The 27029-nt window shown below is 39.5% G+C and overlaps 2 protein-coding genes across 9 annotated transcripts in view; one reads left to right on the top strand and one right to left on the bottom strand.

Moving 5' to 3' along the window:
* Positions 1 to 27029, top strand: part of SRPK2 (SRSF protein kinase 2) — a 237020-nt gene that overhangs the window by 34562 nt on the left and 175429 nt on the right. The gene's annotated exons all lie outside the window — the stretch shown is intronic.
* Positions 6620 to 7083, bottom strand: LOC309809955 (small ribosomal subunit protein eS26-like). The gene has a single exon (XM_082631572.1). The coding sequence runs from the start codon at positions 7070 to 7072 to the stop codon at positions 6725 to 6727; it is 348 nt and encodes a 115-aa protein (XP_082487698.1). The 5' UTR covers positions 7073 to 7083; the 3' UTR covers positions 6620 to 6724.

Here is a 27029-nt window from a genome sequence, read left to right as displayed (position 1 = left end):
TTGATGAGTTTTAGGCCAAGAGATAGTTTGAGGAATTGCAGTCTTGGAAAGTGGATGAGGTTAGGTAGAAGTTGGTAAAGCTTGTTAATTAAAATAGAAAGATGGCCAGTGCCAGCTTCCAGGGCATCCCTTTCAATGGCAGTTTAACATTTCTTGGGAAATTAAAGCAGAAGGCATTTGTTAGGCTTCGTTTACTATTTAACTGTACTTAGATTAGAAGTAAATTACTGTGCTTAAAGGATCTTGTTTTAAAAGATAGACTTGAAGCTTCCGTTTTAAGGAGTTCCATCATCGGTGGGAAACTGGTATGTAAAGTGTTAGTATTTAGTCTATTAAGATTATATAGTACAGTTTTAACTTTGTTCTTTTATTTTGTTTTTTTTTTTTTTTTTTTTTTTTTTTTCTTTTTGCGGTATGCGGGCCTCTCACTGTTGTGGCCTCTCCCGTTGCGGAGCACAGGCTCCGGACGCGCAGGCCCAGCGGCCATGGCTCACGGGCCCAGCCGCTCCGCGGCATATGGGATCCTCCCAGACCGGGGCACGAACCCGTATCCCCTGCATCGGCAGGCGGACTCTCAACCACTGCGCCACCAGGGAGGCCCCAACTTTGTTCTTTTAGACGTAACTGTCTTTGTACTGTTCACAGTGTGAATGTTTATTCAATAGTTTATAACACCTCCCAGAAAGTTTTAACTAACATCAAGGTGTTTTGTTTGTTTGATTTGTTTTATGGTTGGGAAATTAGTGTTGAAAATACAACATGAGTTCTGAAAATACCTGTTATGCCCTTTTAAAGGAGGGCAGTGGTTGTGCTTTGTTTGCGGATCACAGTATCTGGAATTTCAAAGAAGATCAACGGGTATCTCAGTAGAAACCCCCTGCGCTGTTAAAAATTGTTGATAAAAATTCATATCCTTTAATCACAGGAAAGCCACTGGAAAAACACTGTCATGGTTGTTTTCTTCATAGTTTATAATAGATTAGTAGCTATACATTAGATTGTGGAGAAATGTAGAGTAGGCTGGGATGGCTGGGGATACATATGCCATTTATAGTGAAAGATAATAAAACTGCTCTCTATATGTTGTAGCTTGTATTTGAAATGTTCTTATTACTCTTTCTTCAACTTATGTATCAGCAGTTCTCAAGCATTTTTGTCTCAGGACCACTTTATGCACTTAAAAATCATGGAGGACTCCCAAATAGCTTTTGCTTATGTGGGTTATATCTTATCAATATTTACTATATTAGATTTATCAATATTTACTCTATTAGAAATTTAATTTAAGAAGTTAAAAATTATTTGTAAGTACATTTATTGTTATTTAAAATGATCACATCATGGTCACATAAATAACATATTTTTTAAATGAAAAATAACTTTTCCAAAACATTTACTGAGAAAATGGCATTGCTTTACATTTTTTGTAAGACTCTTTAAATGTCTGACTTAACAGAAGACAGTTGGATTCACATATTTACTTCTTTGTTCTGTCTATTGTGATGTACTGTTTGCATTGAAGCAGGGGTCCCCAACCCCTGGGCCGAGGACTACTACCTGTCCTTTTAGGAACCTGGCGGCACAGCAGGAGGTGAGCGGCGGGGGAGTGAACAAAGCTGCATCTGCTGTTCCCCATCGCGCTCCCCATTGCTTGTATTACCTCCTGAACCATCGCGCACAATTACCGTCTGAACCATACCCCTCCCCCCACCCCGTCCGTGGAAAAATTGTCTTCCATGAAGACACCGTGTCTGGTGCCAAAAAGGTTGGGGACCGCTGCATTGAAGTATATATGAAGGAAATCTGGCCTTGGATAAGTTTACTGTTAGGAGAACAGTGTTTTTATAGCCTTTTCACATAATTGTGGATATTTTTTATTACTACACTAAAACTTGGTAAATGTTAGAAGAAAGGTTGGTAGAAGAAAGGTTGTATTGTGGAATCTGAACCCATATTGATGGACTTTAACATAACTGTTGCTTTAAAATCTATTGATTTTCTTGCAATTTAAATGACTTCTCTCCATACATGATTATGTAATATCATTTGGAAAATATTAGCTTACCGAGTTATGCAGATCTTCCAAATGTTGACACATACAGTATCCAAAATTAACACTTGTTAACATCTTATCAGAAAGTGTTTAATTATTGAGACTTGTCACACTTAGGGTGGCAGGTATAAGTTTTATAGATTTCTAATATTCTCTTGAAACCTTAAATTTTATCATCAGCAACAAATACTTTCATCTGTTTTTCTGTAATTGATAGGTTCTCTTCACTCATTTTTAAGAAAATGTCTGCTATATACCCAAGTCTGAGTAAGCATAATTTGTATATATGTTCTTTCAAGTAAAAATGATGTTTCATGAAAAAAGTGGCTCGTTCAGCTCACAACTTAGACAGTTGTCCGAGTGCTTTTTCTTGAGAGAGGTATCATATTTTGGTGGGCAGCGGTAGTTTTTATGTCCATTTTATTACACAGAATTTTAAAAGTAATAGCGTGGAGATTAGTAAAAATAAATTTTACTTCCTCATTAAAGACCTTCTTAAGTGAAAAGCCCCCCCCCCCTTTTTTTTAAGATAGTGGTGAAGTATACACTGACTGGTACAGGTAGGGATCATTGCTTTGATTCCTGCTAAGGCACCAGCGCTTTTACCCACCATTATTATTGCACCGTCAGTGGAAGAAAGCAAACAGTATTTTAGTAGTATTCTCAGGGGCCACAGAAGTCCTTGAAAATATACCATCGGAACATAATTAGCTTTGCTTCTTTCTAATTTGTGTATGTTTTATTTGGGCCCTGCTTTGAATGAACAGTCTCACTCAGCATTCAAGACTCCGTTATTACTGAATTTTTCTGGAAATCTCAGTTTGATGTTATTTCTTCCTTCAGCATTTTGTTAACAGTATTTAGCACAATGTGATGGTGTGAGCTTCTTGAAGATGAGAACTGTCTGTTAATCTCATCATATTCTCCTATACTTGGTGCATAGTACCTAGATCACAGTACATGACCAGTAAATGCTTGTGGAATGAAGGAGGTGATTGAAACAGACCTTTAACAATGCCAAACCTAGCCTCGGATCTTTACTAAAAGAAAAAATGGCCCTGTGTACCTGTATTTAAAATTCCTGAGGGAATGTTTTTTGGGCACAGAACATTAAGTATTATTTATAACGATGACTTAGAGTTATACATAAAAGATAAAATTATACTTATTGGTCTTTGTGTGAGAACAGGATTTCCATGACTAATTAATGCAAAAATGGATCAAAGGAGCAAGTTTGAATGTGTCTGTGTTGAAAACCCTTTGTAAAATAAGAATAGAAAGACCTTTCCTTAAAATCATTAAAAAAAAAAAATCAGTCTTAATGATAGTCTTGATCATGGTAAATGTTATGTATATTACCATTCCCATTAAAATCAGGAACTAGATTGGTTGACAGTTCTCCCTCATTGTTGCTTGGTGTTAATTCTGTAAATGTTGGTGCAGTCAGATATACTATATTGTCTACTTGAAATCTGAGAATGATATGTATTTTGAAAATTATAATAATCAAGAAGAGTTAAAGAAAGTTAACTTCTAAACAAAAAAATCAGTAATTTAAAAGTATTTCAACAATAATGAAAACCTCTGTTTACAAAAGAGTACCAAAATGATGATTTCTCTTTTGTAATTAACATTTAAGCAGGTAAATAATTTGGACAAGTTACATAATTAGAACATGAACAGTTAAGGTCAGTGCTTTTAACTTGAGACTCTTAGGTGAGACAGATTATTTTAAAAATCCTGTAACAGTTTCCCCCAAATTTATTCAAAGGTAAAGTTTCAAGTCAACTTTTATTTTTGCCTCATAATACTTTCAGATTAGTACTGTGTTTATCTTAAAGCATTTTCAGGTTTCAGTTATGGGAATTACATTGAAACAGCATTTTCCTCTTTCTTTTTTAAAGTTTTCTTCTAGTTCTGAGACATTTGACACTTAGCAGTGGAGCCAATGGCATATTAAATCCCAAGCACCTGTCACCGAAATTAAAAAATACTCGTGCCCCATTTCTTCTGTTTTTTCCCCTTTTGTGACTATGTCTTAAAGCATATATCGGATACATTATTTCACTCCTACATACTTCCATATGCATGACTGTTTCAGCATAGGCTGCCATAAGAAAATACCACAGACTGGGTGGCATGAACAACAGAAATTTATTTTCTCACAGTTCCAGAGGCTAGAAGTCTGAGATCACGGGTGCCAGCAAGGTTGGGTTCTTGTGAGGGCCATCCTCCTGGTTTGCAGACAGCTTTCTGGCAGAGTTCTCACTTGGAGAGAGTGAGTAAATGCTCTGATATATCTTTATAAGGGCACTAATCCCATCATAAGGGCCCTACCCTCATGATGACATCTAAACCTAATTACTTACAAAGGCCCCATCTCCAAATACTATCACATTGTTGGTTTAAGACTTCAGTGTATGGGCCTTCCCTGGTGGCGCAGTGGTTGAGAGTCCGCCTGCCGATGCTTGGGGACACGGGTTCGTGCCCCGGTCCGGGAGGATCCCACATGCCGCGGAGCGGCTGGGCCCGTGAGCCATGGCCCCTGGGCCTGCACATCTGGAGCCTGTGCTCCGCGGCGGGAGAGGCCACAACAGTGAGAGGCCCGCATACAGCAAAAAAAAAAAAAAAAAAAAAAGACTTCAGTGTATGAATTTTGGGCTGGGGAGAGGGGATACAATTCAGTTCATAGCAGTGTCTACAAGATTTGTACATTTTCTTGTGCATAATCACAGTGCCATATTATATCCAACAGAATTAATAAAATTCTTTGTTGTCATCTAAAACCCAATGTATATACACATTTCCACAGTTACTTAGTCATTTTACAGTTGATTTGTTAGAATTGGGATCCAAAAATAAGTCCATGTGTTACATTTGTTTGTTATGCTTTTTAAATCTGGGTAGCTAAAAGGATGGTTTTAAAAAGCAGTGCAGGGCTTCCCTGGTGGCGCAGTGGTTGAGAGTCCGCCTGCCGATGCAGGGAACACGGGTTCGTGCCCCGGTCTGGGAAGATCCCACATGCCGCGGAGCGGCTGGGCCCGTGAACCATGGCTGCTGAGCCTGTGCGTCCGGAGCCTGTGCTTCGCAACGGGAGAGGCCACAACAATGAGAGGCCCACATACCACACACAAAAAAAAAAAAGCAGTGCAGTGGGACAACTGGCTTTTTCTTCTAACAATAATTGTGTAAAAAAAAAGTGCAGAAGAAAAAAATAATAAAAAAGACAAAAAGGGAAGAAGGAGAGGGGAGGGACTGTTGTAGAGTAAAAGTAACTTGAAGTGCAAAATAAACAAATGTAATTAATATATGGATTTTTTTTGGATCCTTATTCTAACACTCAGCTGTAAAAAGGTGGAAATATCCTGAATTCTCTAGCTCCAACATTCTAGAAAATAAGGGCGTATAAACATTTGAATTGTAAAGAAAAAAAAATTCCGAAAATATTTTAATTAAAGGTTTTTATAGTTATCACAAATTACCATTGTATTTTAGTTTTAAAAGTCTTAACACATGAATGAAAATTTTATGTGAGGATATTGTTAGAAGTGAAGATACAATTAACTCATGATACAGCTTTAAAGACTTCTCGAAAGCTGAATTCATCACAGTAGTTTTATAAAATTTTGCAAAGAACACTGCTAAGATTTTTTAAAAAATTTTAAATTTATTTATTTGGCTGTGTCGGGTCTTAGTTGCAGCACGTGGGATCTTTCGTTGAAGCATGCAGGATCTTTTGTTGTGGCACGCAGGCTTCTCTAGTTGCGGTGTGCAGGCTCTAGTTGTGGCACACGGGCTCACTAGTTGCGATGCATGGGCTTAGTTGCCCCGCAGCATGTGGGATCTTAGTTCCCCTACCAGGGATCAAACCTACGTCCCCTGCATTGGAAGGCGGATTCTTAACCACTGGACCACCAGGGAAGTCCCTGCTAAGATATTTTTGACTGTAGTGAATATTTGAGGTGAAATAACATTATTGAAATATGATTTTAACCAGTAGATGGCAACAAATCAATATCTGAATGTAGTTTTAAGAAAATTGCAGGAGAAATAGTATAAATCATCAACAAGGTACATTAAATTTTTTTCCACAAATAAACATTTTGTGCTTATGTCTTTAATATATGCTTGCTTGCTTGCTTATTTATTTATTTATTTATTGCTGCATTGGGTCTTAGTTGCTGCGTGCCGGCTTTCTCTAGCTGTGGTGAGCGGGGGCTACTCTTCGTTGCGGTGAGCAGGCTTCTCATTGTGGTGACTTCTCTTGTTGCGAAGCACAGGCTCTAGGTGCGCAGGCTTCAGTAGTTGTGGCACATGGGCTCAGTAGTTGTGGCTCATGGTCTCTAGAGCGTAGGCTCAGTAGTTGTGGCACATGGGTTAGTTGCTCCGTGGCATGTGGGATCTTCCCCGACCAGGGATCGAACCGTGTCCCCTGCATTAACAGGTGGATTTTTAACCACTGCACCACCAGGATTTTTTGATAGTTGGATGATTAGTTTATAGTTGTATTTAAAAACTGAGCATTACTGCAGTTATTTGGTTTATTAGTTGGTAGAAGCTAGTAATCAGTGGTGATTTGGGGAATTATTTATTTATTTATTTAAAGTATACTTTCCACTTTATTGTCTTTCCAGAGGACAGTATTTCTCTAGTCTTTAAGGACTTAGCTCCTTACATGGGCTTTGGTGGAGGTCGTGGGGCAGCACCAGCAGGTCTCAATCGGGGTGGAGGTGTTTGGTCCTTCTGGGCTTCCCGAGAACGATTCCTGACTACCTTGCTGTGAACGGCACAACTCACACAGTAACGTAGTTTGACATACAGCTTGGGAAGCACACAGGCGTCGAAAACACTCGCTTCGGAAATGTCCCGGACGGCTGCGGCCTCTACGATGTTCCGAATGACGAACTTCTTAATGGCCTTATCCTTGGGCACGCAACGGGTACAGTTGGTACAGCGAATAGGCTGCACGTAGCCGCGGCCCTTTTTGGCACGACCATTGTTCCTTCTTTTCTTGGTCATCTTGAAAGCGAGGAGGCGAAAGAGCGGGAATTATTTTTATTTGCCTTGCTTTATTAGAAGTTTAATAATCATCTAGTTAGTAAGTAATGTTATTTAACTTAATAAAAATAAGTTTATACTTTTTAAGAAAACAAACTGTAGAACTGTGTGATAGAAAAAATTGGGAAAAATCTGTGTTTATCGATACGGGTTATATTTCCATGATTATTGTAATGCTGTGTAAATGCTGTAGATCTATTGGTATTTTTATCAACTATACACACAACATTGCATCAGAAAGTTTGATACCTGACACAAAAGTGTAGCACCTTTGTGAAGTTTTCCAACAACTCAGTACTATATATTGTTGATGGATATGTGTATATTCTCTTCTCTCTCTGTTTCTCTGTCTCTTATAAAACTTTATGAAAGTGGACTAGCAGGGTTACACCAGAAAGTTACTGCTGTTTGGAAGTAGGAGGGGAGATTGGGACTTGAGTTTGTTTTAAAGGGTTAATTTAGCTATTTTTTGTAATATTAGCAGTTGTTAATTCTGAAAAGCTGGAATGAATCTTTGTTAACAATACTTTTTGTTCCTTTCTGTATCTTTTGAATTAAAATAGACACAACTGAACATAAATAATCCTGAGCAGAGCAGCTAGTGATTACAAAATGTTAATTATTTGTGAGTTCAAGTTAAAAAATTTAACAATATATACATTTTGCATTTTGTCCATATATACAAACTAAATGTCATTATTTAATACTTGATAAAGTAAACATTTTGGGTATTATTTAATCTATACTCATCTTTCTGATGTAAACTTAATGCATCACAATTTATATAGTTACATATTTGTAGGCTTTTTGGTGGTTTCTTATTTTTTATTTTATAAACGTCCCTTCGGCAGATAACTTTTGTGCAGTTAGTTCTGAGAGGAGGAAAAGTTAATTTTTGGTAAATAGGAGTCTATTGAGTCTAAAGGTAAGAGCAATGCTATAGTTTCTATTATTTAATTTTAGATTGTCTTTATTTTTATCAGGTTTTTCTTTTTTAATTGAAGTTTGGGACTTCCCTGGCGGTCCAGTGGTTAAGACTTCGCCTTCCAATGTGGGGGGGGGTGGGCAGGGCAGGGGGTTGTGAGTTCAATTCCTGATCCGGGAGCTGGGATCCTACCTGCGTCATGGCGAAAAAAAAAAAACCCAAAAATCATGAAAAAAAAAAAGAAACAGCAATATTGTAACAAAAATTCAATAAAAGACTTTAAGAAGTCTTTAAATATTCAATAGACTTTTTTTTAATCTTTACAAAAATAAAATTGCAGTTTAGTTGATGTACAATGTTGTGTTAATTTCTTCTGTCCAGCAAAGTGATTCAGTTATATATGTATACATCCTTTTTATTTGTTTATTTAAAATTTATTTTTATTTATTTATTTATTTTTGGCTGTGTTGGGTCTTTGTTGCTGTGTGTGGGCTTCTCATTGCGGTAGCATCTCTTGTTGCAGAGCATGGGCTCTAGGCGCCCAGGCTTCAGGAGTCGTGGCTCGCAGGTGCAGTAGTTGTGGCTCACGGGCTCTGGAACATAGGCTCAGTAGTTATGGCACATGGGCGTAGTTGCTCCGCGGCATGTGGGATCTTCCCAGACCAGGGCTCAAACCCGTGTCCCCTGCATTGGCAGGCAGATTCTTAACCACTGCACCACCAGGGAAGCCCTGTACATCCTTTTTAAAATATTCTTTTCCTTTACGGTTTATCATAGGATGTTGAATGTAATTCTCTGTGTTATAAGTAGGCCCTTGTTTATCCATTCTGTACATAAAAGCTTACATTTAGATTGTCTTTAAAAAGAGCAAACTAATGTACAGTTCTGTTGATTGTATGTATGTACTTGCCCTTCCTCCTCCCTGGCAACTTTTGGCTTCATGTTTGATTTAGTTTTGTTAGGTGGATAAACGTAGGTGGCTGTGAAGAATGTACTTTTCCCATGTAATGGTGTATTGTGTAGGAATACGTGTGCTTCTTAGTACTTTAAAATACCATCTTTCATCACTTGCCTTTGTTTCATTTTCTCATTCACGGTGGCTCTGGGCTCTTGGCTGCCTGTGGCCTTGTGCTGGTGTTTTCCCTACTCTTCATTTGGCTGGTTTCTTGTTCTTCCTTAAGCCATCAGCTTTGATGTTGTGCCTCAGAGAATTTTTTCATGACCATCCAATCTACAGTGCCTTCTCGGTTTTGTTCTCTTGGAGCAGTGTGTCTTTTTCTCTTTAGTGCTTACAGGAAGTTTCCATTGCCTTGTGTACTTTTTGCCCATCTCCCTACTAGACTTAAGCTCTACATAAGCCCTGTGAGATCAGGGGCCTTGTGTGCTCTATTCAAACATTCTGAAAATTCAGGGCCTTCATCAGTGCTTAGAATATTGTGTACATTTTAATAAATAGTTGTTGAATGAATGAACTCTAAATTTAAAGACTTCAGTTTTACATGTCAGAACTTATTTAACTTTCTTCTGTTCGTTCTGTAGTAATGAATCTTTCTCTGCAAAGCTAGAGTATGCTTTCTGGATCGAGTTTTTGTTTTCTTGGATTGGAAGAATCAATATTATGAAAATGACTATACTACCCAAAGCAATCTATAGATTCAGTGCAATCCTTATCAAACTACCAATGGCATTCTTCACAGAATTAGAACAAAAAATTTTACAATTCGTATGGAAACACAAAAGACCCCGAATAGCCAAAGCAATCTTGAGAAAGAAAAACGGAGTTGGAGGAATCAAGCTCCCCGACTTCAAACTATACCATAAAGCTACAGTAATCAAGACAGTATGGTACTGGCACAGAAACAGAAAGATAGATCAATGGTACAGGATAGAATGCCCAGAGATAAACCCACACACATATGGGCACCTAATTTACAACAAAGGAGGCAAGAACATACAATGGAGAAAAGACAGCCTCTTTAATAAATGGTGCTGGGAAAACTGGACAGCTACATGTAAGAGAATGAAATTAGAACACTACCCAATACCATACACAAAAGTAAACTCCAAATGGATTAAAGACTTAAATGTAAGACCAGATACTATAAAACTCTTAGAGGAAAACCATAGGAAAAACATTCTTTGACATAAACCACAGCAAGATCTTTTGTGACCCACCTCCTAGAGTAATGGAAATAAAAACAAAAATAAACAAATGGGACTTAATTAAACTTAAAATCTTTTACACAGCAAAGGAAACTGTAAACAAGACAAAAAGACAACCCTCAGAATGGGAGAAAATATTTGCAAATGAAACAACAGACAAAGGATTCATCTCCAAAATATACAAAAATATATGGAGCTCAATATCAAAACAAACAATCCAGTTAAAAAATGGGCAGAAGACCTAAATAGACATTTCACCAAGACATACAGATGGCCAAGAGGCACATGAAAAGATGCTCAACATCACTAATTATTAGAGAAATGCAAATCAAAACTACAATGATGGGCTTCCCTGGTGGCGCAGTGGTTGAGAGTCCGCCTGCCGATGCAGGGGACATGGGTTCGTGCTCCGGTCCGGGAAGATCCCACATGCCGCGGAGTGGCTGGGCCCGTGAGCCATGGCCGCTGGGCCTGCGCGTCCGGAGCCTGTGCTCCGCAACGGGAGAGGCCACGACAGTGAGAGGCCCGTGTACCGCAAAAAAAAAAAAAAAAAAAAAAAACTACAATGAGGTATCACCTCATGCTGTTCAGAATGGCCATCATCAAAAAATCTAGAAACAATAAATAGGTGTGGTGAACTTGCCTGGTGCAAGTAAACAATAAATAGGAAAGGGTGTGGTGAAAGGGAACCCTCCTGCACTGCTGGTGGGAATGTAAATTGATACAACTATGGAGAAACAGTATGGAGGTTCCTTAAAAAACTAAAAATAGAACTACCATAAGACTCAGCAATCCCACTACTGGGCATATACCCTGAGAAAACCATAATTCAGAAAGAGACATGTAGCACAGTGTTCACTGCAGCACTGTTTACAATAGCCAGGACATGGAACCAACCTAAGTGTCCATCATCGGATGAATGGATAAAGAAGATGTGGCACATATATACGATGGAATATTACTCAGCCATAAAAAGAAATGAAATTGAGTTACTTGTAGTGAGGTGGATGGACCTAGAGTCTGACATACAGAGTGAAGTCAGAAAGAGAAAAACAAATACTGTATGCTAATGCATATATAATGGAATCTAAAAAAAAAAAAAAAAGGTTCTGAAGAACCTAGGGACAGGACAGGAATAAAGACTCAGACATAGAGAATGGACTTGACATGGGTGGGAGGGCGAAGCTGGGGTGAAGTAAGAGTAGCATTGACATATATATATATATATATACACTACCGAATGTAAAATAGTTGGCTGGTGGGAAGCAGCTGCATAGCACAGGGAGATCAGCTGGGTGCTTTGTGATGACCTAGAGGGGTGGGATAGGGAGGATGGGAGGGAGGCTCAAGAGGGAGGGGATATGGGGACATGTGTATGCATATGGCTGATTCTCTTTGTTGTGCAACGGAAACTAACAAAGTATTGTGAAGCAATTATACTCCAATAAAGATGTATTTTAAAAAAAGGTTTTGTTTTTATGGATTATTCTTTATATTTAACTTTTTGACACATCTGAAATTTATTGTGTAATATCATGTGAAGTATAATCCAAAGGAATTGTGTAATATCCATTTGCCTTAAACTACATTTATTGTGCATTTCTTATTGTTATTTGTGGTTACTAAGAATTTAAGATGTAAATCTGTAGAGATACTGTTTTCGTCCATTGATTAACGTCTTTTCTGTTCAAACTAGAAAAATCTAGTTTTGGGGTTTTTTTGTTAATGCATGAAGTTTTGCTATTTTTTTAGCTTTTCAAATCTATTTGTATTTTATGAAGAAATTTCTTGTAAGGTGAGTGAATAAATTAGATGACTAATAGGCAGTATGTCATGGTGAAATATGTAAAGATTCAGGCAGTGTGGGAGTAAAGAAAATTTTGGAGGGGGTGGTTGAAACTGGGAAGCAGCCCGTTCTGTGATCAGTATCATGTCGGCTCCTATCTGAGCCTGGGGCCCTGTGTCATCCTTTGTTGTTGTTGCTCTTAATACCTTTTACTGCTGGACTGCAGGTTAATTTAAAGCTCCCCACTCCTCACACCCAATCCCCTATATGATCTCAATCCATTTTGTATGATGTTGTGGTTTATGACTGGAATGAGCCAGGGGTAGATAGAGTCATTTGTGTGGCTCCTTTGGAAAGTCTGACCATCTGTATTTCTGATACCTTGTAGAAGAAACTTGTATGTTTGAGAGTTCCTTAAATTCGCTCATTCAAATTTAGTGCCTCTGTCTTCCATTCATTCAGCAAGTATTGGGCACCTAGTATAAATGGGCATTGCTAGACACCGGGGATACAATAATGGACAAGCAGATGTGGGCCTCTTCCCCTAGCATTTTGAAATCTAGCTGGGGAGTCAGATGTATAACAGACAATTATACATATCAGAATGAATGCAGAGAGATGGGAGAAGAATCAGGTGCTATGAGAAAAACTTTACCTGGATTTGGCAGGGAAAAGGAACATTTCTTGAAGGTCAGGATGCTGGGGAGAGATGAAAAATCAGGAGAGTGTGGCAGCGGTTGACAAACTTTTTCTGTGAAGTACCAGATAGTACTTTTGGCTTTTCTGGCCACATCTCTGTTGCAACTACTTAGTAACCCTGTGATTGTAGTGCAAAAGCAGCCATGGACAGTAAATAACTGAATGAGTGTGGTGGTGTTTAAATCAGACTTTATTTATGGACACTGAACTTTGAATTACGTATAATTTTCAGGTGTCATGAAATATTATTCTTTTGATTTTTTTTTCCTCCCGCAACCATTTAAAAATATAAAAACGATTTTTAGCTTACATGTAAGAAAAGCAGGCGGTGGGCTGTAGTTTCCTGAGTCCTAGGATATGGTGCTAAAAAATCCCATTATCAACTCTTCATAAAAATGAAGCTGTTGTGCAATAGACCTGTAGTCAGTGCATGTATTATGCTTTTAGTAAGACACACATTTGTAGGTAGGGTTGAAAATTATAGTATTTCTGCACCTCTAGCTGTTCTTTTGAAATATTCCAGTAATTCTGGAAGGTGAAAGTAAAGGATGTTGGGGATTCTGAGGGTGTGCACACAGAGGGGCTTGCCTGGTGCAAGTAATAGTAAACTCAGAGGGCCCAGAGTCTAGTCGTGATCTTGTCAGTTATTGACTCTTCAGTGTTGGGCAGATCATTGCACTTTTCTGTGCCTCGTTTGTGAAAAAGAGAAAATAAACAACATAGATACTGCTCATTATTACTGCAAATAATTAGTATACTTCAAAGCACCATGCAGTGTCAACATAAATATCTTAAAATTACACAGCCATTTCTGGCATCTTCCCATATAACGTGTAGATGTAAGATGGCATTATGATTGATTACGTTGTGTCACCAAGACGTGTTCTTGAAGAATTCAGGCATCATGCAGATGTTCAGGTATTGTTCTAGGTATGGGGATACACAATAAACAGAAATTGTTCTGTCCTTGTGGGTTATAAATAAATAGATAGATCATACCAGTCATAAGTGCTGTAGAGAAAATAAAGGCAAGGGGATAGATAGGTAGGGAGCGTGGGGATGGTGGATGAGGAGGGAACTGGGAGAAAGCCTCTAGAAATGAGGTGTGAACCAAGACCTTGAAGATTTGGGGAGTGGAGGCGCTCTCAAGGAGAACATACAGTGCAGAGATCCTGAGGTAAGAAAAGGTTTAGTGTACTTGAACACAGAATAAAGGCCAGCATGCATATATGAGACCAAGTGATGTAGGGAGCTAGGGGACAGATTTATAGGACCTAGTAGACCACGGAGTTGAGTTTGGATTTTATTCTGAGAAAGATTAAAAGGCTCTTGGAAGATTTTGAGCAAAGAATTGAAATAACCTAAGTCCATTTAAAAGTGACAGATCTTTTCCCCTTCCTCCTCGACAATTTTGTCCTAAAGCCATTAGGTGATGCATAACAAGGTGGGTACTCACAGTGTGAGGAGGGGGTGTGGGGAGCTGTTGGCCCCGAGCAGCTTATTTGGGCCCAGGTGGGACGAGAAGGGTGGCCTGGGACAGAGTGTCCGTGTTGTGAGGGCCTGGAAGAGTCAGAGCCCAAGCAGGGCGAAGAGAGGATCTCTTTGACCTGGTGGCCTGGTGTGGGATGCTGCAGCTCAGTCAGTTACGTGAGTGTGCTAAGGGGGGAGCAGACCGCTTGGGGAGTCGGCCCGTTGTCTCCACCATGTGTAGGGGGTGGCCCGGGTGGAGTGTGAGGATTAAGCCGTGGTGATCTATCAGTCTCAATTTTCTGATCTTGATCATTTTCTTGTAGTTATCTAGACCATCCTTGTTTTTAGCATTTGAAGATGATGGAACATCATGTTGGCAGCTAACTCTCAGGTGGTTTGGGGAAAGCAAACATTCCTTTGTACTGCACTTTAGTGTAATTTTGTTGTTTCAAAACTGAAAAAAAGAAAACCCAACAATGTCCCTCTGGCCACTTCATGGGGAATGGACTGTAGAGTGGCAGGAGTGAAAGTATGGAGACCAGGGAGGAGGCTGCTGCAGTCTGGTCTGGGCGGGTTGTGATGGTGGAGTGGGCAGGTGGTCTTGGTGGAGGAGGTGAGAATTGTCAGACTGCAGGTTTATTCTGAAGGTGGAGCTGACTGGATTTGCTGATGAGGTATGAGATAAGAGTCAAGATAGTTTCGGAGTTTTTTTAAGGCTTGAGGAAGTAGGGAAAGATGATGCCATTAAATAATGCATGAATTCATTAAAAAAAATAGGGTTTGTGAGAAGAACTGGTTTCTTGTCTTAGCTCAGCCATTGAGATGGTGTGTGAACTTAACTTCTGCATTGACATTTCTGGTTCTTGGTTGCTTCATGTGGGTAGCATGGTATAGAATGTTTACAGTGGGACCAGTAGGCTACTTTAGCCATAGGAGGTCTTGATTTCAACAAGGCATATGATCTTCTCTCATGACACTTTGCTGAAGAGCTAGATGTGGTTTATATAATAGAACACCTGTTCTCCAAAATTAGTAATTAATGAATTAAGTACTAACTTCCAAAGAGCTTGTTAGTGGTGAGGTGAAATACTTTGAAACTATTTTGTTAAATACTTTTATCATTGACTTGGATGAAGACCTAGGCTACCTGATTATTAAATCAGTATACTAGGGATCTTGAGAGCTGCCCTTTTGGAGAGGATACAGTTGGGATTCATGAAAGTCTTGCTTGAATGAAACCACCACTAAGTAATTATTACTGATGAATACCTTCAGTTAACTTCCTGATGTACCTACTTCAGTGTACATGGTAGACTTTACAATAGGCATAATAGGATTACAGGATATTAAATGGTAATAGATGGGAAAACTCAAGGCATGATGCCTGATCCACACACCTGCTAAATGTCAGTAACATTCCTCTCCAGTCAAAGGGGGTGTAACAGCCTTGCTTTTCATACTGTACATTCGTTAGTTTTTCGGTTATGAATCATTTAGTCAGAGTGCTTTTAAGGAAAGACAGTTTGAATCCTTTCAAAAATTTGTTTCTATTGTGCATACTTGAGTTGGCTTTCTTGAAGAAAAGTTTTCTTAGGTGAATTTTTCAGCCAGTTAGCTTGGCTCCACTATGGAAAGGTGTGAGTGAAGTGATGTGTCCTCAAATCACTACTGTAGTATAAAGATATAGATATATTTATATAATACTATGCATAATATAGAGGTATTTTCACCTCTTGGAAACTAATGTACTATTATTCTATTTTGTTCTTCTTAAAATATTCACTCTAAAGGCAAGAAGCACTGTTCCCCTCCGTTGTATTAGTATGTAGCATCTTGTACACTTTGGTGCTCAGTAAGTTACATAGTAAGTAAATGAGAAGAAAGACTTCATTGTTCTTAACATTCTGAACAGTGCCAGTAATGTTTTGTTTGCCTCAAAGATCAGCCCTTACAAAAAGTAATAGACTGCCTGCAATGTCTCAAATATGAGATATGGGTAGGTGTTTCAGAGAAATTTCTGTGCAGTTCTGCCTTGTGGTTTGAAGTTGAAACCTTAGGAGGAAGTCCTTTGCTGCCTGCAGTTTCTAATGTTTTGCTGGTAATGCAGGCTTGAACAGTTGTCACTGCCTGCGCTCACAGAGGCTTCTTCGTTTGTTTTTGAATTTTATTAAGGAAGTTTTAGTGTATACTTTTCTCTAGTGTTCTTTTTTCCCTGGCATAAAATGTCAATCTTGTGTAAATGTACATTCTTACTATTTCTTTTCATAGGTCTTTTTGACTGAGTTTTTTTCTCCAGCTGCATCCACGCTATGCGCCAGGGTCTCCGAAGGTGTTGAGAGGAGACCACCGAGCTGGGGAAAGCATTCCTGGCTGAGGTGGAGATATGTGACTAACAAATGAGATATCTGTGCAAACTTTAAAAAAATTGAGGTGAACATCACAAGACATTAAAGTAACCATTTTAAGGTGAACGGTGGCAGTTGGTACATTCAGAGTGTTGTGCAGCCACCAGTTCTTTCTAGTTCCAAAACGTCTCATCATCCTCAAGAGAAATCCTGTATGCATTAAGCAGGTGCTCCCACCCCTCCCCCGACGCCGCCCAACCCACGGCTGCCGCTCGTCTGCATTTTGTCTCTCTGGATCTACCTATCCTGGATGCTTTATATAGTAGAATCATAAAATATGCGACCATTTGTGTCTGGCTGCTTTCACGTTGCTGAATGTTTCCGAGAGTCATCCCATTGTGGCATGAATCAGTACTTTATTCCTTTTTATTACTGAATAATATTCCATTATTTGTATATGCCACAGTTTATCCGTTCATCCATTGATGTATATTTGGGTTGTTTCCACCTTTTGGCTGTTACGAATAGTGCTGCTATGAACATGTGTATATGTATTTGAGTACCAGTTTTCGCTTCTTTGGGTTATATACCTAAGAGTGGAACTGCTGGGGTCATGTTGTGATTCTGTGTTTACTTTTTTGAGGAACCACAAACTTTTCCCCAGAGGCTGTGCCATTTGGTATTCCTTCCAGCAATGTGTGAGGGTTTTCTCTACACATTTACCAACACTTGTTGGTTTCCTTTTTCTTTTCTTTTTTTTTTTTTTTTTTAACTTATAGACATCTTTGTGGGTGTGAAGTGATACCTCATTGTGGTTTTTGTTTGCAGTCTCTTAATGATTAATGATGTTGAGCATCTTGTCATGTGCGTGTTGATCACTTGTACCTCTTGGGAGAAATGTCTCTTCAAGTCCTTTACCCAGTTTCTTTCTTTTTTTTTTTTTTTTTTTGCGGTACGCGGGCTTCTCACTGTTGTGGCCTCTCCCGTTGCAGAGCACAGGCTCCGGACGCACAGGTTCAGTGGCCGTGGCTCACAGGCCCAGCCACTCCGCGGCATTTGGGATCTTCCCAGACCGGGGCACGAACCGGTTTTCCCTGCATCGGCAGGCGGACTCTCAACCACTCCGCCACCAGGGAAGCCCCCTTTACCCAGTTTTTAACTGGATTGTCTTTTGGTGGTTGTGTTTGTTATATATTCTAGGTATCAGACCCTTATCACATATGAGGTTTGTTAATATTTTCTCTTCTGTATGTTGTCTTCCACTTTTTTGATAATTTCCTTTGTTGCAGAAAAGTTTTAAATTTTGATAAAGTCCAGTTGTTATTTTTCCTTTCTGGAACATGCTTTTGTTTTTATAATCTCAGAATCTGTTGCCAGAATCAAGGTCATGAGTCTCTACCCTGCCCCCCCGCCCCCCACGTTTTCTTCTATGAGTTTTATGGGTTTAATTCTTATATTTAGGTTGTTGATCCATTTTGCGTTAATTTATGTTTATGGTGTAAGATTGGAGTCCAGCTTAAGTTTTTTGGAATGTGTATATCCAGTTGCCCAGGTACCATTTGTTGAAGAGACTTCTTTCTCCATTGAATGGGCTTGGGTGCAAACTTACTTCTGTGTGTATGTGTATAGGCTTATCTAGAATTTACTTTTAACTAAGAGCTGTATATGAGAAGGTTTGGGGGAGGGGCAGTCTCGTTTTAGGTGATAAATGGGGATTCGTCACTTGAAAGTAAAATGAGCTTTAGGGACTTCCCTACTTCCCTGGTGGCACAGTGGTTAAGAATCCGCCTGCCAATGCAGGGGACACGTGTTTGATCCCTGGTCTGGGAAGGTCCCACGTGACGCGGAGCAACTAAGTCCGTGCGCCACAACTACTGAGCCTGCGCTCCAGAGCTCGTGCTCCACAACAAGAGAAGCCACCGCAATGAGAAGCCCGCACACCACAACGAAGAGTAGCCCCCGCTCTCCACAACTAGAGAAAGCCCACGCGCAGCAACGAAGACCCAACGCAGCCATAAATAAATAAATTAAAAAATTAGCTTTAACTATAAATATAACTATTTTAAATTAGATAGTTAAATTAGTACTGACTTTATTTTGGCCATTGAGTCCTCTTATAAGATCTATTTAGTATACCTTTTGTAGATGAGTAATGTGGAAGTGAGCTTACTGGCTCCCTTTTCTGAAAACTTATAGTTTATTCTGTAATTTATTCTCAGGGTAATTAATGTGCTTTTAAAAGTGAGAAACAGTAAAGAAATTATACTGATACATTTGCTTTATGTTTTGTTTAACAAACATTTTGCATATGTAGCTTCTCCCTTTTTGTCTTACAAATAATTAAGTTCGCAAAATTTTTGTGTTGGCGGAATTTAAGGAATTAAGGAGAAAGCTGCTGAGCAAAATACGAATATTGGCTTAAAAGGTTTGTTCTTGTACCTTGTTAGGGACGTGTGTGGGTGTTTGTGTGATTGTGAGAGAGAGTGAATGTGTGTGTGTGTGTGTGTGTTTTATTTTTTTTATTTTTTATTTTATTTTTTTTCTTTTTGCGGTATGCGGGCCTCTCACTGTTGTGGCCTCTCCCGTTGCGGAGCACAGGCTCCGGATGCGCAAGCCCAGCGGCCATGGCTCACGGGCCCAGCCGCTCCGCGGCATATGGGATCCTCCCAGACCGGGGCACGAACCCGTATCCCCTGCATCGGCAGGCGGACTCTCAACCACTGCGCCACCAGGGAGGCCCTGTGTGTGTGTGTTTTAAAGCATAGATGTTGCTTTACTCTTTTGAAAAATAATTTGTCTTAAACAGCAAAACCAAGTAGCAGACAACATTGCAAATAAAAAAATATATAACTAAAGATTTGATGAACTGGATTACTAGAAAAAGACGTTGATTATTTGGGGGAAAAAACTAGAAAAAGTGTAAAAAGCAGCTTATGTTTCTCCCCTTCTTGGATTAAATTTGAGTGCATATTGAGGGACTTTCCTGGTGGTCCAGTGGTTAAGACTCCATGCTTCCATTCCAGAGCGCACGGGTTCCATCCCTGGTCGGGGGACTAAAATCCTACATGCCGCATGGCGTGGACGGGGGTGGGTTGGCGGGGGGTGGGGGGAAGTGCATGTTGAAAGTCAAAACTAAAGCTTGTTAAAGTTAATCATTAATATGTTTCTTAAAAAGTTTTCAAGAATGTAGAAAAGACAGAGAAGGTAATTTTAAACTTTAATAATATTGCTAATGAATATTAAAAATTTTTCATAAAGCCACAAATACCTGGAGGCTGTTACACTTAAACCCCTATATTCTGAGTGCCTAGTTTTTAATAGTAGGTAATTCTATTTTGATTGTAACTCTTTGCTATATTGAAAAGGACATTTGCAGTGATGAAAAATTTTGTCTTAGATTCACATGTGTAGAACTTTTAAATAATATATTAGTTGCATTTTCACAGAAATTAGAGATTTGTAAAGGTGATACTGTGAACATTTTTCTTGACTGTGACATTGTCAGTTTTGAAATACTGTGAATTAGTTTTTTATATATGACACATTTCATTTTCACTCTTTTGGATTTGTGTTTTATTTTAGTTGAGATTTGACTCCTGGTCTACTTGAAAATATTGCTTGGGTTTTGTTTTAAAACATGAATTTGACTCATGCATGTAAATTAATGTTCTATAAATCGGCATGCAATCGTTTGATTTGTGATTCTCTTTGGAGTACAGTAGTTAAAAACTGGACACATGAAATACTGATACCTCACTGCTCTCCAGTGCCAGGATTTTATACCAGGGTCTAGTGGCAGAGCCTGAAGGACATTATCAGTTATTCTTTTTTTTTTTTTTTTTTTTTGCGGTACGCGGGCCTCTCACTGTTGTGGCCTCTCCCGTTACGGAGCACAGGCCCTGGACACGCAGGCTCAGAGGCCATGGCTCAGGGGCCCAGCCGCTCCACGGCATGTGGGATCTTCCCGGACCGGGGCATGAACCCGTGTCCCCTGCATCAGCAGGTGGACTCTCAACCACTGCGCCACCAGGGAAGCCCTAGACTCTTAAAGATTATTGAGATCAGAGAGCTTTTGATTTGGTTTATATCTATTATAGTTACTGTATTAGGAATTAAAATTGAGAAAAATTAATTCATTTAAAAGAATAAATAGTAAACCCATTCCATGTTGACATAAATAGCATACTTAAAAAAATAAATTGATTTATTTATTTAAATTTATTTTTGGCTGCATTGGATCTTTGTTGCTGTGCACGGGCTTTCTCTAGTTGCAGCGAGCGGGGGCTACTCTTCCTTGCGGTGCGCGGGCTTCTCACTGAGGTGGCTTCTCTTGTAGCGGAGCACGAGCTCTAGGCACGCGGGCTTCATTAGTTGTGGCTCGGGGGTTCTAGAGCGCAGGCTCAGTAGTTGTGGCGCACGGGCTTAGTTGCTCCATGGCATGTGGGATCTTCCCAGACAAGGGCTCGAACCCGTGTCTCCTGCAGTGGCAGGCGGATTCTTAACCACTGTGCCACCAGGGAAGCCCCAAATAGCATACTTTTAAATGAAGAAATAGAAGTTTTTCAAAACAAAAATTAGAATGACATTGTTTTACATTTTAAAAATTTCTTTAATGTCTGGCTTACTAAAAGCTAGATTCTTACACTTCTGCCTTTAGTCTGTTGGAATATATTACTTTGGCTAAAATATATGCAAAAATTCTTAAACCCATGCTGTGTCCTTGTGTCAGTTGTGTTCTTTAAAGCGACAGCTTCATTTCATTCATTTTTGAGGATGTGTCTGCCAGGTACCCAAGTTGGAATAACCATTGCTTGTCTGTCAGTCAAGTAAGAAAGGTGTTCCCTGGAAAAAGGGACTAGTTCTACTCAAATCTAAAAACAACTGCCAAGTGTTTTTCCTTAAAACATCCATTGATGCAGTACAAGTGCTTCCTATTTTATAAGACAGAATATGTACTCAGGGTTGAGATTTAATAAAAATTAATATGTTTTACTCCTTCCTTAAGAACACTCCTAAGTGAAACTGCCATTGCCTTAACTTCAAGTCCTTGTCAGTGAAGAATGCAGTGACTCCTAGTGCGGTTTGGGGCCACTGCCTTGATTGGTGCTACGGTATCACCGCTTTTACCTGCTGTTGCTTTTACATTGTCAGTGCACATGTCAGCAGTGGAAAAGGCAGTATCTTGGTATCATTATGAAAGTGGTTTGATCTCGTGGATTTCTTGGGATTTGTGAACCGTACTTTGAGAATTGCTGGGAGGGATGGACACCCCCACTATTGAATTGCTGTGGCAGCTCTTCCTCCCCCCAGAAAAAAGAGAGAATCAAATCCGAGTCGAATTTTCAGGTATAATGGAGAAGGGGAGGGAACAAATACTTCTGACTTTACTATTATTTATTCTCATTTAAGACTCTTGACTGCCCTGTAATTCTAGATATTGTTTTCCCTTATTTGTGTATTAGGTAACCAGATCCTGAGAGGTTAAATAGCTTGCCTAATGTCATAGAACTAGTAAATAGTGGCCAATGGGCTGGAACTAAACTCTGGGTGAAATCAAAGTCCATATGCTCTTCCCTAAGCCAAGCATGTCTCCAAATGGATGTAATGGATCCTGGAATGAGGAAGTCTAATCCAAATGTCAGGTTAACTGTTGCCCTATCCTTGTATCAGTTTCTTATCTTGTCATTAACATTTTGCTATTAAGAATAACAGGGATCTTAATTAGAAAGATGCCCATGGAAACCACTGATATTTCACTTGATCTTTGATCTCATTTGTAAAATTGGAATAAGGTCAAGGAATAAAATACTGCCAAAACTAGAAGTCAGAAACATAGTTTATCTGGCGGGCTGTCTGGTGTTTAGAGTTATTTGTACTAGTTTGTACTGAAGGACTGACTTAACACGGAGGGAAAGTTGTACAAGTGAATAAATAATTGTGCTTTACCTAGTCCTTGAGAGTGTCTCGATTGAGTAGCAGATAGACCACGCAAGTTAACGCTGCTTTCCAGTCCTTTCTGAGTAGTTATTTGAGAGGTAGTTTCCACTGCTTAAAGAACGCTTTCCTGTCAAGTTAAGAGACACACTTGTAAAGATTACCTAAAAGATACCTTTTTATTTAACTACACCAGTTTGCTCTGTGTAAAAAGGCTGGGAGTCACAGGATATCAACTAGGAAGTAATTTCAGAAACGTTTTAGTAACTAATGTCTGTAATTTGAACACAGGTTGGAGGAAAATGATCAAAGAATCTCAGAATTACAGTACGGTACAGTATATTAAAATCATGCCAAATACAGTTAAACTGGATTTTAATTTGTGTGTTCATCAAGAATATTTCTAGGCTTGCTGTAGGGATGAGAATACAGTTGTCTAATATTTAGAATGACAATACTGCAAGAAACTGTAAGGATCATCTGGTCAGGTTTTAGAACAGTAAAACCTTTTCTTGAATTGAAATCGTATACAGGAGTCTAATTTTTAAAGTATAAAAGGCAAATGATTGAAATGAGAGTCGTGGGTCTGGAATTCTCAGACTTGCTTGGCAGGTTCTGTTTGCCACTGCTGAGAGCCCTTGGTTAATAGTAATAAACAGCATTACATGTACTGAGTGTTCATTCTGGGCCAAGTACTGAAACACTTTACATGCATGATTTCACAGTTGAAAAACCATTCACCTAGCTAAGCTTCTGAATTTTATCTCTGAAGAAGCAGGCCCACAGAGCTTAAATGAATTGCCCAGGGTCTGAAACTAGTTTATAGTAGAGTTAGTGTTATTAAAATCCTTTTAGTCATTTTAGCTAATGGTATGTGTGTGTGGTGTGTTATTTTCCCAGATGTGAAAATAATACGTGTTCATTGCAAAAAAAAAAAATGGACTTACAAATGAGTATAAAAGGGAAAAAAATACTTAACTTCAGTATTTAGAGATTAATCATATTTTGGTATTGATCTTTCTATTTCTAGTCTCCTTTATAAATTGTTTCTTTATTAGAAAATTAATATACCCGTCACACCATTTTGTTATGAGTCTTACAATATATTATAAAGTGTATTCCCTTTTTTCTAAATATTCTTTGTGAGAATGATTATTTAATGAAATTTTACTAAAGTTGAACAGTTTATTAATTGTTCCTATTGTTGGACATTTATGATGTCTCCCCCCCACCCCCGTCTGCTATTATATTTAATGCTGTAATGAGCATAACATTTCTGGAACATAAACTTCTAGATTTCAAATTAGTGGATCATTTAAAAAATATATCTTGAAACATATTTCCATATTGATCTTTGGAACGTGTTGCTAACTTATACTTTCACAAGTCATACAATTAAATTCTTGAGTTCTGGACAATGCCATTAAAACAAATAGCCATTATTTAAATCTGCATTTGTTTGATTATAAATGAGGTCAAACTTTCCTTCTTTATATTTATTAGCGGTTTCTCTTTTTTTCATTTGTAAATCCCTGTATTTTTACTTTGTCTTTCTATTTGGATGTTTTTTCTCTTTTAAAAAATAAGAGTTCGGGCTTCCCTGGTGGCGCGGTGGTTGAGAGTCCGCCTGCCGATGCAGGGGACACGGGTTCGTGCCCCGGTCCGGAAAGATCCCACATACCGCGGAGCAGCTGGGCCTGTGAGCCGTGGCCGCTAAGCCTGCGCGTCCGGAGGGAGCCTGTGCTCCACAACGGGAGAGGCCACAGCAGTGAGAGGCCCGCGCACTGCAAAAAAAAAAAAAAGAAAAAGAAAAAAAGAGTTCAGACTTCCCTGGTGGCACAGTGGTTAAGAATCCACCTGCCAATGCAGGAGACACGGGTTCAAGCCCTGGTCCAGGAAGATCCCACATGCCACAGTGCAACTACGCCGGTGGGCCACAACTACTGAGCCTGCGCTCTAGAGCCCACAAGCCACAACTACTGAGCCCACGTGCTGCAACTACTGAGCCCGCATGCCACAACTGCTGAGCCTGTTCGCCTAGAGCCCGTGCTCTGCAACAAGAGAAGCCGCCGCAATGAGAAGCCCACGCACCACAACAAAGAGTAGCCCCCGCTCGCCGCAACTAGAGAAGGCCCGGGCACAGCAACGAAGACCCAACACAGCCAAAAATAAACAAATAAATAAATTTATTTAAAAAAATAAGAGTTCAAGAAACAAATATTCTTATGACTCACTACTCCGCGCCTCCCCATGCCCACAACCCCTGTCATGTCTGTTGCCATTTTTTACTCAGGTTTAGAAAAAAATTATTAATTTTTGGCAAAAAGAAGTTTTAACTTTAAAAATTTTCAAAGCGTGTAATGTCTGATTATCTCTTCTTTTGTGATATTATCAGCCGCTGATGACCATTGCCACATCCATTAATTCATTAGGTGTTCCAAAATGCTGATGTTGTAATTTTGTCGTTCTTTCTTTTATTCATTTTCCTGGAATATTTTATAGAAAAGGGTCCCCATTTCAACTGTTTGGATACATCAGGTGCAGTTCATATAGGCAAGTCAGTATACACGCTTGATTCTCTAATTTTGTTTAGCATTTTTGAAATAGTTGATTTTACTAGCTTCTTCCAAAAGGACTAAAAGAATTAATTACAGATTTAAACATGTTTGTGTATTATTATATCTATTGATGCATAAATTGTTCCATCTATGGCCAGCAGGAGCTTCTTCAGCACAGCTCTTAAGTGACAGGGCTTTCACCTGTTCTGACCTCAGCTCTTGCTTTCAGAGACCACATGCACTCTGTAGAATTGAGCCACGTATTCTGAGATGCCTAGAAGAGAGGGGAGGCTCACTGAAGACTCCTGGGGAGTAGCGTTAACTTGTTATTGATCAGCACAACAAATACATGCCAGGGATATAGTAGTGACCATGAATAATTAATTTCAGGTAAATGCTCTGAGAATATGAAACAGGGTGATATGATAGTGAGTGAATGTACTAGTTTAGACATCAGTGAACAGAATAGTTTTTAGCTGTTGGGTACCTGGAGTCTGTAAGATAAAAATCTTGCCTTTTATGGCCCCAAAACAAAGCATGGAGTCCTTGAGTAGGGCTGTGTTACATGACTTTGCGGGTAGAGAAGGAACCATCTCCTAAAAGAGCAGTTGAAAATGGAGCTCAGGATTGTGTGTTTAAAGCTTTAAGGTGGAATTAAATTTATTAAGATTTGGGAGACTGTGTACTTCTAATTCCTCTAATTAGATATGATAAAAGTAATTCCATGGGGCCTCCCTGGTGGCGCAGTGGTTGAGAGTCCACCTGCCGATGCAGGGGACGCGGGTTCGTGCCCCGGTCCGGGAAGATCCCACGTGCCGCGGAGCGGCTGGGCCCGTGAGCCATGGCCGCTGAGCCTGCGCGTCCGGAGCCTGTGCTCCGCAACGGGAGAGGCCACAACAGTGAGAGGCCCGTGTACCGCAAAAAAAAAAAAAAAAAAAAGTAATTCCGTGGTTAAAATCTCAACCTATCCTCCAGTGAAACCTGCAGGAAAGAAATCTCTTGGCTCTGAAGTAAAGGGCTACAAATTTTCAATCTAACCTTTGTGGTCTTTGAAGAAGCAACTTCTCTGGCTTTCTTCCCTGAGGCGATGGTTGTTACAATTTTACTGGGAGCAAGGAGAGGGGCAAGGTACTACCTTCTTTTGGGAAAGAAAAATACCTCTATTACAAATTTGGACATGTTATCATTTTGGTGGAAGCATTGCTCATTGAGCTTTTAAAAATCCGTACCATAATTCACGGTACGGAACCTGGGTCCAAGCTACTTCTAACGAGGATTTCACTCTCCAAGACAGACATAGTAAGATCATCATCCGTATCATGGATGTACCTGAATGAGTGGACAAGAGCTCAATAAATATTTTAAGGAAATTACTTTAACCATGCTGCAGTAGATGATGAAGTTCACACCTTTAGTCTTTCCCTTTTCACTGTCTTTTTTTTGTGTTCATACTTTCCCTATTTAAAAGAAAAACAAAACTCAAGACCTTCTTTCCTTCCTGTCTGGTCCCACAGTTGTTACTCTCCCTCCATTCATTGTCTTGGCAAGGATAATCCGGTGGATACCTTTTACAGTATTAGTAATGTTTTAGTTCTTATATTGGGGGTCCAGTATTTTTTTTTTTTTTTGTGATACGCGGGCCTCTCACTGTTGTGGCCTCTCCCATTGCGGAGCACAGGCTCTGGATGCGCAGGCTCAGCAGCCATGGGTCACGGGCCCAGCCGCTCCGCGGCACGTGGGATCTTCCCGGACCGGGGCACGAACCCACGTCCCCTGCATCGGCAGGCAGACTCTCAACCACTGCGCCACCAGGGAAGCCCGGTCCAGTATTTTTTGCTTTACGATTGTGCTGTTTAACTTGCATATGTATGTGTGTGGTGTGTGTGTGTGTGTGTATGTGTGTGTATATATACACACATATTTTGTATACAGCAGATATTACATATTTTTTAGAGCGTAAGCTCTTTGTTTATACTCTGCACGTTCATTCCTCATTTGTTTCTCCTGCCTTCCACTCCAGTTTTTTTTTCTATTTATT

This window comes from Mesoplodon mirus (genome assembly GCF_964341445.2).
Source record: "Mesoplodon mirus genome assembly, chromosome: 9".
NCBI lineage: Eukaryota > Metazoa > Chordata > Mammalia > Artiodactyla > Ziphiidae > Mesoplodon > Mesoplodon mirus.
This window is presented reverse-complemented; position numbering and strand designations above follow the sequence as displayed.